Here is a 17,147-nt window from a genome sequence, read left to right on the forward strand (position 1 = left end):
GAAGGAGAAAAGAAAAGATGCAGCTATTGTTGTAAGCGAAAAGTATTAATCCCTCATCCTGATAAATGATCAAAGCTGGTTCTCTCTTGAACCTACCCCACTCCTATCCAAAGCTGGGGATGCCCCCCATGCATCTCTCTGGGACCTCTGGTTAATGATTGCAACCTCTTTCTGCTGAGGGCTTCTTGCTCCTCTACAAAGTAGTTCAGGGGCAGGATCTTAGACAAACTTGGTTGTCTCTTGTGTGCACAGGCCCAAGCCTAGTCTGTGGTAAGCAGTCACCTTGGACCCGTCAGTGGGAGGAGAGTAGTTACTTATACATGCAGCCTTCTTCTGCCTGGCACTAGTCCGAGACCACACAGCAGGCCCTCCAGGTGGTACCCCTGAAATCCTGTACACCAGGTTTGAGAAGAGGAGAGGGTACCCTCCTCCCTGACATGGGCATGCATGGGACTCACAGCTCACTGACAACCCTCTCTAGAGAAATCGTCTCTGTTGTCCAGCTTCCTACTCACATCATCTGCAAGCGTGGGTACCTTCATTGTGAGTGATAAGTGAGCCCATTTACCACCTCTTTTGCAAGGTCCTTATGTTCAGTCCATCACCTCACTTTGGAATGTGGAGGAGTTGCCACCTGTTTTCTTGGAGCCTCAACCAAAACCAATGCAAAATTAATTTCATTTCAACATGTTGTTACACTGGACATATACCTCTATGAGAGCATTTACAACATTGCTTTATTTTCATTTATGTTTCTCCCTGTTTAGAATGTTAGTTTCTTAAGCTCAGTGACTATTCCAACCATTTCTCAATCCCTGGTGTGTGGCATATGCTAGATTATTAGGTGTTAATTGACTTGGATGAGAAGCTGGAAAAAATAACAAGATCTAGTTTATAGGGAAAGAAAATGAATTTCACATTAGGTGATGACTTGAAGTTAGCTGAAAATATTGTGAGTGGGACTCGATATAGCACAGTGTTAAGGAAATTGGCTTAACTGTGTGGGATCATATCTTGGCTTCACCATTTATTAGCCATGCGGTCTTGGACAAGTTATTTAACCTCACAGTTCTTCAGTATTCTCACCTGTAACAGGACTAAAAATAGGATGCACTTCATGTCATGATAATTAAATTTAAAAATACTCAGACCTCAGAGGGAAGGTAGGGGAGGGTGGGGGTAAAGAGGAGAGATCAACCAAAGGACTTGTATGCATGCATATAAGCATAACCAATGAACACAGACACCAGGAGGGTTAGGGCATGGGCGGGAGGGGGGGGGCAATGGGGAGATAAGGACACATATGTAATACCTTAATCAATAAAGAAAAAAATACATGTAAAACCTTTAGGATAGTGCCTGGCATGTAGAAAGGACTTAATAAATATACATCCTCTTCATTGAAAACTTTAAGAACAAATAAGTTTCACGAGGAAGTAAACACAGAGGAAATTAGTAGAAGGAAAAGGATTGAGCTGACAGTACCAGTTATGAGGCGGGGAAAAGGAACGTGATAGAAAAAAATAAAGACTTCACAAATTATGTCATCCTTATATGCCATTAAAGTAATATCAAAATGAATGCACTAAATTGATTACATCGGACACAAGTATTGTCCATACTTGTAACCTTTGGCAATCAAAAGAAATAATTTTCGGTGGATTTAAGTTTCAATGTCATGCTTATAATTTAAATTATTAATGGTACATTTTGTTATTAACAGCAAGTGATCTTTAAGTTATACTGTTTATAAAACAAGAGAATAGAGAGTTGTAAGTATGTAAACTGTTTAAACTGTCCAGCTGATGAATTTGAACATAATGTTTGAGAGAGTCAGGTCAAATAAGAAAGAAACAAATGAGTCACTGGCATTCATCATACATATTTCTCCTTGCCTCCTTTAGATTTCTTCTTTATTCAGTTTTTGGGGAATATTTAACCCACTTCATATGAGCCTGTCCTTGTTTATCTCAAGTAGGGCAAAATGATATAAGACCAAATAGAGTAATTAACTTAGGATTTTATGTGATCTGGGGAATTGCAATTATAGGTCACCACTTTAAATCTGCCCTGGGTTGGTAGAAAACTATTACCATCTGTTGGCTCTTTAGTAATTAATATGAAATAGATGTATAACAGTACCAGTTTCTAACACTGAACCTGGCCTTAGATTTGTTGTGCTTTTTTATTTGGAAGGACTGTAAGAGGTTACAGAATTGATATGTTTTTCCTGTACAGCCATCTGTGTTTCTCCTCCATTCTCCTTACAAGTTCATGGCCTTGCCTGACTCATCTTCCAATGTTTTCTCAGAGAACTTGCCCATGTGGAAGAAAAGGCACATAATATTCTTATGCTTCTAATTACCATCATGATGTTTTATTTCCCACAAATCCCTAGGCAGCCCTTTGTTCATGACCAAGTAGGTGGTGCTCTAACTGCCAATAAATACAGTGCTGCAAGTCATAAAGCTCCCAGAGCACCGCCCTCATTAGCAACCAGAGTAAGCAGATCGTGGGCTTAGCAAGGCAAGGAGCCTGCAACCCTCTCAATATTGAGTCCCATGTCTTAATTATTGGTTGTGATGATTTCGCCTTCTTTTACAGAATATTTCTTTTTTAACTTTTGTATATGATTTCTGCCAATTCATTTGTAGTCATGAGAATAGCTACTGCTACCATAGCTGCCATTCTGTATTTTATATTCCCGTGACTATTCTATAACTACCAATTTGTACTTTAAAAAAAATTATTGATTGATTTTGGAGAGTGAGAGAGGGAGGGTGAGAGAGAAAGAGAGAAACATCGATTTGTTGCTCCATTTATTTATGCATTCATTGGTTGCTTCTTGTATGTGCCCTGACCCGGGATTAAACCTATAACCTTGGCATATTGGGACAACGCTCTAACTAACTGAGCTACTCAGCCAGGACTGACTGTATATTTAATCCCTTCACTTTTTTCACCCATCCCCGGAAAACCCCTCCCATCTAGCAACCATCAAAATGTTCTATTTGTGAGTCTGTTTCTGTTCTACTTGTTTGTTTCTTTTTTAAGAGTCAATTGTTGATAGCTATGTATTTATTGCCATTTTATTGTTCATATATTTTATCTCTTTTCCTCCACCTCCTCTTCCCCTTCTTCTTCTTCTTTTTCCTCTTCTTCTTCTTCTTCTTCTTCTTCTTCTTCTTCTTCTTCTTCTTCTTCTTCTTCTTCTTCTCCTTCCTCTTCCTCTTCCTCTTCCTCCTCCTCTTCCTCTTCCTCTTCCTCTTCCTCTTCCCCTTTAGCATTTCATGTAATACTGGTTTGTGGTGATGAACTCCTTTAGCCTTTTCTTGCCTGGGAAACCCTTTATATGTCCTTCAATTCTAAATGATAGCTTTGCTGGGTAGAGTAATCTTATCACTGGGGTGTAATCCTGAAACCAATATAATATTGTATGTCAATTGTAATTTAAAAATTAAAAATTATTTATGTTAATAAAAAGAAAAAGGGAAAAAAAGAATTTAGTGAAGAAAGGTGTTCCAATTCAGTGTCCTAGGAAAAAAGATGAAGTGGGAAAATGATGACTCTCAGGGCAACTTCTGGTGCTCCAACTCAGTGATGGTGGTCTTGGTTTTGTCATCAGAGTTTAAAGGAAATGAAGTGATATTGGTGGGGGGGGTACCTTCCATTTAATCATATAGTATCAAGAATCAGTGTTTCATCTTGGGTAGGATTCTCATATCCAGGGAAGATACTTACAGTAGCATGGATAGTGGATGATAATAAATAATAATATTAATCATAGTGGTAAATGATAATAATAATGAAATAGTATAAATAGTAGTAATGATGGCATTTCATGAGTGCTTGCAGGTTCCAACACTATGAGAAAGACCCTATCATCCAAGTTTTCTGTCTATAGCAGATGAACATTGAGTATCTGTAAAGACCCTATATGTTTAGTGCTTAATTTTCCTTAGTCACTCTGGAAACATCTGGACAAGTCCATCAAATCATCTCTTTCCAACTCCTCAGACACACCCTGCAATCTGAGACTATCCTTAATTTTAAGTTCAAAGAAAAACACTAAATGTAGGTTTTTGAAGGTTTAGCTTGGACCTGCTGCAGCTGCCTACTTTCCATGACGCACCATCAAAGAGAAGAGCTGCAAAAATCAGTGAGGTACTCAGAAGGAACCCAGGGACAAATGGCGAGGAAAGAGCTGTGAGCAGGTTTCAGTTTGTGGGATATTTTCTTCATCCTTCAATCCATCCAACTCCCCATGAAGCAGAGTTTCCAAATGGATCAATATGCCATGGAGGTGGATATTGGTCAAGCAGCTGCTTCATTTTTTTGTATATTTGTTCACTCTCATCTTTAGTTGTAGTCAAGATCTGTATTTTGCAAGCATGAATGATCTATGACTCCTTGATATCTGTATGTGTGTGTCTGTTAGGGAGAGGGGGGTGCTTTGCTCACTCACCATTAATAAATGTTGATATCTGCTCAGCTACCCTGGATACTCTCAGCTTGCAAAGGCATAAATCACTGGCTTCTGTCAACTCTGGAATTGACCCACAGATTAAATGCAGATCGCTATGAGATAGGTGCTGTTATTTGTATTTTTTATTTTTAAGGAATCTTCCCACTCTGATGGCTGTGCCTGCACCTGCTAATCTTCTTCTGTTTATTATCCTACTTCATAGTGTTATTAGCAAGGGATTCCAGATTACTTCTTCTACACATTTATGGGAACTTGTAAATCAGTGCCGACTGTCAGAGTCTGTTATAAAGGTTTGTCCTTTATAATAGGCTATGATTTGACCACATGTATTCAAAAGAAGTTCCCTTAAAAAGTAATTTATTAAATTTTGCACATTTATGCCAAGGACTTGGAGTAACTAAGTATACGGAATTTAGACAGGTCATATCTTAACCTTCTCTCTACTCCTACTTTCAGTTAAATAGATTGCTTCCTCTCTCCTCCATTAATTATTGATAAATATCCAATAATGACAAATTTCCTAGTTTAACAAACATCGAAGGTCCTGATGAAGACAGGAGCTATTAGGTAAATCAACAATTCATTAGGGGAAGCATTAAGTCAGAACAGGAGAGTTTATTAATTTTCTTATAGCTCTTATACATTATGCACTTGCCAAATTCATTGTCCCAGGGGACACTAGGCAAATCTCCAGTCCTATATAAGAATTGAAGCTTTCATTCTGGGTTTCTGCTGCCACCTAATACTATTGTCACAAATTGTTGAAACGTTAATGGAGAATAAAAATCATTACATCCAAATTATGAAGATATGTAAATTAACTTGCCTGAAAATCTTAAGTCTTAATGCAAGGTGAGGCTAATGAAAAAAAAATCGAAGACAAACAGTGAAAGGAATGATCACACTCAAAGCAGAATTCATTTTTTAAACGTGCTTTTGGGGAATATAATCCCCTGGCAGAGCAATACCTGCCTACTATAATGCCCAGAAATTGAGCACCCCAGAAAATGGTCTCAACAATTCATTTAATGATTTTCTTTTTTAGAATGTAAGGACAAACAGGAGGAAATCAGATATGCTTTCCAAAAATGTGATTTGCAAATCATTGTACTGGAAACTGGTCTGTAACGTGAGGGATTGGAGTCCTGGCTTTCTAATGAGGATAAACCCGAGCTCAGTCAGACTTGTGGCTCGTTCATGTTCCCATGTCTTTTTCCATTAAGAATCGGAATGTTAACTATGATTTTCTGGCCAGATTCCAGCTTGGTTAATTGCATGCTGTCTACCTAAATTCCCTTTGCTTGGGATGTTCTTCACTTTGGATTGCATTGCGGTTATTGTCATGTTTCCCCCAAGAGCTGGGTACATGACGTTGTAGAATGAGCCAGAATATAATTTGTTAAGCTAATAAGAGTACTTTGGGGATGAAGGGTTAAATGTACGTAGTGTGCTTTTCACAATTCCCCTCAATGCAGCCTATTTGTACAGTAATTAATGTGGAATAGCATTAGTGAAACATGGAATTGAGCCAAATCACCATGATGAGAGTGGCAATAAGCACAGAAACAAATAATTTTGATAAATTCCATTGAAAATAACTATTCAAACAAGTCCCCAGAGCCTCTCTGCCTAATGTACCCATTTTTTGTTTGTTTTTGGTCTGAAGCTGACACCATTAATCACTAATTAAGTTAATACAATAATTGGTAAGTGAAATTTATTTTATTCTATATGAACTTCACAAATGAACATAGTAAGTCCCTGGCCAGTGTGGCTCAGTTGGTTGTCATCCCATGCAGGGACAGTTTGATTCCCAGTCAGGGCACATGCCTAGGTTGCTGTCTTGATCCCCAGTAGGTGGCGTGCAAGAGGCAGCCAATGGATGTTCTCTCTCTCATCAATATTTCTTTCTCCTCCTCTCTTCTCTCTCTAAGATCAGTAAAACATATTTTTAAAACAATAGTAATATTTTTCCATCAGCTTTGCACCTAGACAGCATAGTGACACTCATTAACGTAAGGTTTGTTAAATGAATGAATAAAGATGGAGCAAAAAAGAGGAGGGAAATAACATTTACTGATTTCCTAAGATTCACCAATCTTTAGTAGGCATGTTACTTACAATATCTCATCTAACCATCATAAGTACCCCCATTTCACAGATGGAAAAGTAGGCTCAGAGAGGCCAAGTAGCTTCCCCAAGATCAAACAGCTTTCCTTTTCATAGCCAAGTATATTTACGATAAAGCCAGGCCTTTATTCCTCAGTATTTGCAGCCTTCCATGTTGTAGTTGGTGTCCTTGGCCTTAATTTGAGGAGGCAAGTCTGAAAACCTCAGACACTGAAAGTCAAGTTGATCCCCATCCACAAGGTTAACAACTGCCTATGGAATTTTACATTGTTATTCTTCCTCTCATTACTCCAATTCAAAACTGTCACTGTTGCCATTTGAGAGTTGTCATAACTATTGCCAAGTAATTATACACTTGTCACAAAATATACCATAAATTGAATCTTTATGAATCTTAGCATAAAGTGGTTCAAATGTGAATGCTTAATGAATCCAGAAAATAATGAGGAAAAAACACTCTTTAAGCCCCCTAAAATTCACTCTCCACAGGCGCATCTATTGTGTTGACTAGAGAAAATGTACTTCAGCCCTCCTGCCCTTGGACTGTGTTCATAGCCAAGTTTTCAGTTTTTTTTAACTGGCATTAAATTTCCTAGAAATTGTGCAAAAAATGACAAATTCATTTTGCCTCATGAAGGAAATTGTTCTCTTCTTCCTACTTTGATTTTTAAAATAATATGAAAGTCTGCACTTTTAAAGGCCATTGAACAAAGATATAGGAGATATGTATTTCTATATGATAAAGCTAGAGCGTAATGCAAGGTGAAACACAATGATATGTAGGCTGTAAGTCAGTCACTTTCCAATCACACATCTCACTTTCATCCAGAAACTCTTACAACAATATATGAGTTTATTTCCAGTCACATAGTGGCTAATTTATGGCTCTGCCAACAATGCCATTTTAATTAATTTTATTCATCTTATTTCTCTTTTCTCTGCTCCTCATATCTCATCTGTTTGCATTGCCTAGATTTTAATTAAAAAAAAAAACCCTCTCCTCTCTAAGGAGCAATCTGAAGTGGCAAAAAATAATCACTTAAAATATTACAGTCATTAAAAAATTGGCTGTGGTGGAAGCCATGCATTTTCAATTTTCCTACAAATGATGTTTTAGCTTCCTTTTAAAGTGCACTTTGTCTCTGAATTGTCTGCCACCAGCCAGCTTGGCTATCAAAAACGGTCTTCCAGCTGGGTGGGCTGAGTGACAACTCCTTAATGGAGGAAATGGATGGCTCTCTGCTCATGTGGAGGGAAGGCACACCAGGCAGACTTCATTCCATCTGCCACCAGCTCTCTGCAAGCTGGCATTGCCCAAATGCCCAATGTACTCATTTCAACAAAAAGGATATATAGTAAAAAAAAAAATAAATTGCCAGGCTACAGATGCTTGAAAGAATCATCAGGGCCATTAGACCCCGGGGAGATAATATTAAGAGGTGCCTTCGTGTTCATCTTTGATAGAAACCTAATTAAGCTGTGGTTGGAGGTGATTGCAAGTACTTTTACAAGCGCAGAGGTGAAGCCATTAACATTTTCAGCAGAGTATAGGGAACAACCTTAGAAAAATGCTGTCCTGAATTGCGGCCAAGGACTTGTTACATTGAGGAATTTGCACTGATGTTTCCTGTTGATGCTTTCCTGAATGGCAAATTCTTGTCACTTAGTTACACTGTGTTCTGCTTTTCAAGTAAAGGAAACCCATATAACAGCAAAGTAGGAAAATATTTTTGATTGACAAATACAAGCAAAGAAAGACTATGTTTAAGGGATTTTGTTAAATAGAGCCATTTATTACAAATTTAAGTGTACATTTAAACAATTTTAAAGGAAAATTTGTATGTGCCCTGACCCAGGATCAAACCCACAATGTTGGCATATTGGGACAACACTCTAACTAACTGAGCTACCCTGCCAGGGCCTTTTTAAATTTTCTTTTCATTTAAGGGATTTTTAATAATTGCATATCTGCAGTACTTAAAAGTATCAAGTGCATGCCATTGATCAATGCAAAAGTAATGCAACAAACTCAAAATAATTATAATTAATGTATGTTAGGAGGGCTAGGTATAGAAAGATATATTTGGAACCTATCTACAAAATTTATACTTTCATATTACCCAGAATAAATTCCAGTTAGTTACCTGATATATACTCACCACAATCAAAAGGTCTGACTCAGGACATCACATGCTATTTATAATCATTTTCTCAAGAAAACCTGATAGATGTTTTTACTATACTCAAAATAAAATATCCTGACTTCCAAAATAATGTTGTTAACATAGCAAGAGTTCATTTAACTGTCTTTTAAAGTTGTTTAGATTTTAATTGTTATTTCATATAAATGACATGAGTTTGAATAGATGCTGAACAAAAACAGCTGGCTATTAAAATCACTGAGAGCAATTTTCTGGAATTCTTTTCATAGTTTCGATGCACGTTTTGTTTGGATTTTAACATAGTGCATTGATGTTATATAATGCATCTGCAAGAGAAGCGGTAACAGACATCTTGCATTATTAAGTTTTCCTGTCTCAGAAGAATGTTTGGTAATCTGCTAGAATTTGAAGGGCTTTTACATTTCTAATTGATGGTCTATCTGCACTAAAAATGAATGAGTATATGCAGTGCCTACCATATTGTATTGTGGGAAATATTCTTTTATATTTTACTGAAGGTTTTAAGTTGATCTTAAGAATTTTAATGACTATTCTAATGAGAAACACAATAAAAAATAGGTTTAATTCCTGGTTGGTGTGGCTCAGTGGTTGAGCATCCACCCATGAACCAAGAGGTCACCGATTTGATTCCCAGTCAGGGCACATGCCCAGTTTGCAGGCTCAATCCCCAGTAGAGGATGTGCAGAAGGCAGCCAATCGATGTTTCTTTCTCATTGATGTTTCTATCTCTTTATCCCTTTCCCTTCCTCTCTCTCTAACATCATTAAAAAATAAATTTAAATAGCCTTCAATTTTACTATCAACTACTGCTAAGAGTTTGGAACATAATGCCTTATTTTTTGAAAATGCACATACTCAGAAATAAAATAATTTTATTACAACACTTAAGAGTTTTAAAGAAGCACTTCCATATATATTATTTGTGCTTCTAACATCATCTCTAGAAAATATATATTATTGGTCTTATTCTACAGCTTAAGAAGCAGGGCAAAAGGAATTAAATGACTTGTACAAAACCATGTCGCCATTAAGCAGAGAAATGTGTGGGAACATGCCCTCTGACTCCAATCCTCAAATTCCGATGCATAGTAACTGAGTTTTCATTTCTTGTCATCTTGATTATTTTTGGTTTCAAGTTCTTTGTTTTCTTCAGGTCTTTGTGGCCTTCATTCCTTTAGGTGCTAAATTAATTGAGGTAAATTCTAGGAGAAAGTTCCAACAACCCCTACCTAATCAAGCAGGCCATGGAGTCCCATTCAGATGCAGAGATGCAATATCAAACAAGCAGAGGCCAGGGACTGCATCTCAATCCAAATGCACTCAGGTATAAATTCTCAGTTTGGAGAGCATCTGGGAAACCAGACCATTTCTAAGACATTGAGCCATCTGTGACCAATCCTAAAATAGAATTAGCAAGAAACTCTAGCCCGACCAGCATGGCTCAGTGGACCTATGAACCAGGAGGTCACAGTTTGATTCCCGGTCAGGGCACATGCCCAGGTTGTGGGGCTTGATACCCGGTGGGGGGCATGCAGGAGGCAGCCAATCAGTGATTCTCATCATTAATGTTTCTATCTTTCTCACTCTCTGAAATCAATAAAATATATATTTTAAAAAAACAAACAAGAAACTCTAACTTGCCTTGTAATTATCTTAGGAATCCTCAGAAATGAGAACCCTGAACTGGCCCCAACCCTTTGCAAAATTCTTAAGTATAGGGCCTATACTTAATCAGCTTCTCAGGTGGCCCATTCCTGCTCAAATGTTTGAAGAATTCACCAGTTTTACAGACTATCCCCTATTTTGTAGTCCTTATATTAGCCTGCTGGCTCATATTACCCTTACTCCAAACTTGAAAAACATCGGGTTCTACTCAGAAAGGCTGAGGCAGAAATCATATCTGATCTCCTCAGTGTGGTGGGGAGCAGAGCAAGCCAAGCCGTCTGTGTGGGTTCAGTTCCTCTGCAGGCCCTGCCACCCAGGAAATGGCAGCCTGTCTTGCTGTGAGATGGAGAAGGTTGAGCCACCTCCTTCGGAAAGGCCGCTGTTTACTTTGGGTGTGTCACACCCTTGCTTTGATTATGTGGCACTGAACTAACTAAGACTATGAAAAAGAGAATATTCAAAAAGCAATACTTCTCTCCCTCTACACCCAAAGGACACTGGATGTACTTGGGAGGGATAACAAAGCTAACTGTGACTCTTCCCTTAAACTTGACAGATGGGATGAGGGTGTTTACCATGCAAAATGAACCCTGACTGGCATAAACCACTGCCCTGTTTGTCTTCATTTAGATTCCGTCTTGAGTATTGTCCTTTTACTACAGATTGGTATTAACAGTTTCTTCCCTAGAGGAATAATAAAACTACAAAAACTAAACCATTTTATCCTTCAGGGAAATTTGCCAGAGATAGATCATACTAATGTTTAGACTCTACTAGTATGAAAATTGGTTATTACTTAAAATGAGTGTTACATTTTTTCCAGGTTGCTTTCTTCATACTTGATATGATAAATATTACTTGTATTTCCTATGCTGGCACTATTGCAGTTATAGTGATAAAAGTATATATTTAATAGAGAATTTTCAATAATTGTACAATTACAAGTGGTCTACTAAACTACCAAATGTTTTGTAACAGCAAAATAACTACCATAAAGATCATTTAAATATACTTTTAGTTTCCCAAAACATTAAGACATTTTAATGTTGTGAAACAAGTTTAACAGCATGCTATCTAATTTTATAATGACTTCATCTTTTACATAAAATTTCAATCTCAACTTCATTAAAATATGTATCAGACATGTTAATAATATAAATTTGGAGGAGTAGTGAAACATAATTATGTATAACACAGTCTTAAAATAATAAACAATTCTGCCCTGGCCAAGTGGCTCGATTGGTTGGAGTGTCTACCAAAAATGTTGCAGGTTTGATTTCTGGTTGGGACACATGTCTAGGTTGTGGGTTCAATTCCCAGTCAAGGCGCAGCCGATCAATGTTTCTCTCTCGCTCTTTCTCCCCATTCCTGTCTCTCCAAAATCAATAAAAGCATATCCCGGGTGAGGATTTTATATATATAGGAAACCAAAATTGAAAAATTAAATTGATGTTTAGCCAGAAATGACCAAAGTTTTATGTTAAGCGAGTTATTGTTTTTATTACACAAATACATCCTTTAAAATTGTAATATAAATTATTCCATTGTCACATGTATAAGATTTCATGTCTGTCATTTCCTTGGTTAATGACAATGTATTGCTTGCATTGATATCAGAGTTCTTATATTACTTCCAGATAACATAGGCCACAGTTGTTCCAGATTCCAGAATGTGAAGATAACTGTGAAACTTAAAGCTCAGTGGATTTATTAAGAAAGTAATCTGTGTTATTCCACTTAGCATTGATTGTCTTTAATAGGATGCACAGTAGTAGAGGATACTTCGGCTTTCATAGCTTGACAGTTTCTATTTACTATTAAATAAAACTGAATCCTAGTTTTGATCAATGTGTGTGGGTTAAAGATTGCATGCAATGATCTCAGTTTAGCATCTATGAATAACCTGTATTCATTGTGTTGTGAAAAAGATTCTCTGACAGGAGATACATGTCACACACAACAGTATATCTAAGATGATAAGATCCAATGGATATGCCTTAATATCTCAGTGCTATGAAGTGATTTCCCCAAGATCATTTGCTTTTTGACTCTTTTGGATTTAAAGGAACTTCTGAAAGCTTTATTTACTCTTTCAGTGTAGTAATCTGAATTCTCCCCCAATTGATTTTATCAGCATTAACCAGCTTAATTGTCATAAAACATTTGTTTGCACACATCATTCCTCCATTCTAGACTACCAGTGCCAACAGAATATTGTAGAGATCTCTTAGACTACCATTTAAGATCTTTTGCTGTCAGGCTAAAGTGTAATTCTGAAAATCATGCCTACTTGTCACCTTTGTCATTCATTTATTTGTCATCCAACTTGGATTTTGTTTTTATTTAAAGGCTGTTGAAGTCCTACTCATTTATGAAGCCTGCTCACCTACACCAGCCCACACACACAGTGACTTCTATCCTCTCTCACTCATTAGCACTTACTATATGTTGCCTGGCATTGAGACCTATCTTTGATAGATCTCATCTAGACTGGGATTTTTTTAGAGGAAAGAATATATATTATATTACTTCATTATAAACCCCTTCCTCCCAGTACCTTTGTTAATCTCTTCTACTACTGAGTTCTCCATGAAAGATTAATTTAACACCTGAAAAGACATAGCTATATCATTCACTCATTGATTTATTTAATTGTTGAAAGAATATATTTTAATTCCTACTATATGCCAAGCACTGTGCCAAGACCTGGACTACAACACAGAATAAAATGGACATGATCCTTGCCCTACAGAACTTACATTCACTGTGCCTAATATTTTCTGCCCAACTACTTCGCTTCATATCTATTTCATTTTAAGAATATATGTATATAACATAAAAGAATGTTTGATCTTTTATTTATTAGCATTTCTCTCTATATAACTTGTTACCAAGAATTATTAATGCAAATTTATCATATTTTTTAAATACTCAGTTTACTCAGCTCCAGAGTGTGCTCTTGCCTTTGACTATTCACTTTAAGCTGAAAAAAATGTTAAAAAATTATCATAAGAAATTCTTCTTTCTTTTTTTGTAAACCTAGTGTTCTTTTGGAGAATAACAAAGTTTGTGATTTCTCAGCACTTCTTAAGTCTGGTCAGAAACTTTTACTCAAAAGGTGGATGAAAGTATATGATCATATCAGGGATTACTTTGACCTTTTCTATATTCCATGTTTTGATTAGCTGGCTAGTCTACTCACATCCCATTTACAGACAAATTGTGGAAGGCTTGAATGACAAGCTAAAACTATATGGAATAATGAAAAGGTCATGCAATTTAGCCCATAACCACAGTATTGAAAATATATGACAAGTCATTATCACACTTAATTCCCACAACAAGGACTATGCTGAAGATAGGAAATCATTCCAATTAAAATATTCTTGTTTCATTCTGAAGGCTGAGGTGACAAAGATCAAATGGCCTCTTGACTCCTTTTTTATAATAACTTAATAAGTTAGAAAGAAATTGTAATTGAATTAAATAAGACAAAAAAGAAGTAGCAAGCTCTTTTGATTTGAGAGTCCATCAGAGAAGGAATAATATAATGACTTTTCTAAAAATTCTAATTATACATGAGTAAGACAGATTCAGCTACAAAACCAATTCAACAGCCACCCCATGCTCTCTTTTTATCTACAGCATAGCTGTCAGTCAGATGGGAACTCCATTTATTTCCATGGAAATGAAGGCAGTGAATTTAATTTTGCAACCACCCGGGATGTAGATCTTTCTACAGAGGATATTCAAGAGCAGTGGTCAGAAGAATTTGAGAGCCAGCCTACAGGGTAAGTAATTGTTATCTCCCATGCTGTGTAGAGCACTTACATTTATTCCACTCACATATTTTAAATGCATATTGTTAAATAGCAAAGCATAGCTAAATCAATACGATGATTCTTAGAACAGATAAGGGTTATATTTAACCTAAATATTTTTATTAGTAACAACTATTTTTATGCATATTAAAAATTGGTGATTGTAAATACCTTTTATCTTCAGTTGAAACACATATTTTATCTTTGTTTATTCAGCTTTTACTGGGAGAAAGTATTTTTTTTCAAATTATAGAATATAAAATTTTTTCACTACTATTATACTGAGACTTTCGGTTGTCTCCATGAAATCTGAGGTTTACTGATGTGATTATATGATTTTTTATGGCTCTGGTCTTTAAAAGTTGTTGAGGGGGTAATATTTATCTTTGAGATATGTGTAAAGGAGGAATATGGGGTAGAGATTGCAGTAGAAGAGAAATGAAGCTATGAGAGTGTTTTGGTGGCAGTATTTTCTGGCCATTCTGGGATATGTGCCTTCTTCTGGGTCCTATGTTCTAAGATATCTCCTATTAATCAAGCAGCATTTTCATAAGTTCACATTTAAAAATATTAATAGGTTCAGAAAATAAAAATTTATAAGGTAGTGTAAGTGGGGAAGAAAGTCTAGAAATTTCCTGGTTCTCACCTAGCTTTGTTTTTGCAATAAATACATGTAATCAGAACACCAGGTTCCATTGTTTAGTATATGTTTTCTAATACTGCAGTGAGGATAAATGAAATGACACTAAATGTAATTTCATAGTGAATATGAAATAGCAGTCATTTAATTGTTAGCTGTGAGAAGCTTTTCCGTAACACATCTGAGATATAGTCTTGTCTCTCTGATCACAACAAGTTAAATCAAAACTGGATGGAACATGTAAGTGCCAGAGTGGCAAGAAGGCCAACATTGCTTTCTTGGGCTTCCCACTTCCTGTGCATTGCCCAGGAAGTGCATTCAGGCCCAATAAGAGGGAAATCTGACCAGCAGCCTGAGCTGCCACTGCTGCTGCTACTCCTTGGGACCACATCGGGGTCTTTCACTGCTGAAAGCTAGGTTTCTGTTGTGGCTGACAGCTCTGCTCTTTCTTGCCCCAGGAAAGTCTGTGGCACAGGCTAGGGTAGGCCTCTGAAGGAGATTGACACTTTGAGGGACCCCACCCCTTTGGGGCCTACCATTGACCTCTCTAGGCCTAGCACTGATGCTCAGGCCTTCAGTCTACAAAGTCCTTCTTCTCTTAGGCTCCTGTCACTCCAGTATCTCCTTGAGGGACCAGCAACTGCTGCTCCTCTTTTTCATCTCCAGGATCTACCCAAACATTAGGCTGCTGTTTTGTTGTAACCCTTACACTACACAGGGCTCATTCCACTCCCCTCACAGACCAAAGGGCTCTGATGGGGTCCAGAACTTTGACAACGTACGCAAGGCATCTTTACCTACCTTCTGGAGATAAAGGATCCATCACCAGCATTTCATTCTTTCTGACCCCAAACAAAGACCAGTTTAAATACTCTTCCTAATTATGTAGTTTGACTGCCTATGAGGGGGGGTCCCAGGTTTTGAAGCAGAAGAGATTTGCTGATCTCCACTCCTTCATTTCTCCAGGCTCAGGCCACTCCTTCAGCAGTGAAGAGTCATCCTCTTCAGTGAGGGCCACATGTCAGTGAAACCCAGCCCTCTTCCCAGTAAAGCAGAGAAGCAATGTTCACCGTCAGTACTACCATGTCCTCTCCCCTTCTCTCTCCCTCTCCTTCCCCCTCTCCAGTAAAACTTAGTTTTCAGTGCCACTTACTCTTTTTTAAAAAATATATATCTTTATTGATTTCAGAGAGCAAGGGAGAGGGAGAGAGAGATAGAGACATCAGTGATGAGAGAGAATCATTGATCCGCTGCCTCCTGCATGATCAGGGATCAAGCACCCAACCCAGGCTTATGCCCTGATCAGGAATGGAACCGTGACCTCCTGGTTCATTGGTCAATCAATGTTCAATCACTGAGCCACCATGTCCAGGCAATGCCACTTACTCTTACTGTTTTGAGGAGAGAGAAAATTTATTTTTACCTTTTTTTAATCCCCCACAATGCCCTTTTCCTCTATTTTTTTTTAGCTTGTAGTATCATGATGTCCTGTTTATAAAGGAACAAAAGAAATCCCCTCTACTAGAAATCCCCTCACAGAAAACCCATTCACGAATTAAGCTTAGAAAGCAATTGATTTGCTATTAGGAGAAATTAAACATGTTTTTAAAAATTAATGTACTGGTCCAGAAACAGCTGGTAATATATAAATGTCAGTTAACAGATCAGACATTCCATGTTCACAGAGCACTAATGATACAATATAATCTGTGGCTAAACTAAATCATCTTCCAAAACAAAACAAAACAAAACAAAACAAAAAGAACTAAAAGTATTTGTGCCTAAGAACTATATCATTTCACTCATATGTGGAAATTGAAACTGAAAACAGCAATGTGGTGATTGCCAGAGGGAAGGGGGTGGAGGCAAAAAGGGGTCTTAATATAAGGTGACAGAAGATTTGGGCACACAGTGCAATATATAGATCTTATAACATAGAAACCCACACCTGAAATCTATATGATTATGTTGACCAATGTCACCCCAATCAATTTAATAAATAATTATTTAAAAAAATAGCAGTATCTGTGCCTTAAAAAAAAAAGAGCTAAAATCAATATGGACACAGAGGAACATCAGAGCAATTTCCATTCACTCTGTGACTCGGTGGTTTCAACTATGCCTTTGGACATTCCTCTGGACTGAGGATGTATCAGGGATCAGTTACAGTTAAGAGGCCGATGCTTTCAAGCTATGGCATTGTCCGCAGGTTTCTTATCCAA

The 17,147-nt window shown here is 37.2% G+C and overlaps 1 protein-coding gene across 1 annotated transcript in view; it reads left to right on the forward strand.

Moving 5' to 3' along the window:
• RELN (reelin) overlaps window positions 1–17,147 on the forward strand; it is a 419,315-nt gene that overhangs the window by 229,250 nt on the left and 172,918 nt on the right. The window contains 1 exon segment of the mRNA XM_006085409.3: window positions 14,110–14,255. Coding sequence (XP_006085471.1) covers window positions 14,110–14,255 — 146 coding nt within the window.

Source organism: Myotis lucifugus, unplaced genomic scaffold, assembly GCF_000147115.1.
Source record: "Myotis lucifugus unplaced genomic scaffold, Myoluc2.0 scaffold_18, whole genome shotgun sequence".
NCBI classification, from domain to species: domain Eukaryota; kingdom Metazoa; phylum Chordata; class Mammalia; order Chiroptera; family Vespertilionidae; genus Myotis; species Myotis lucifugus.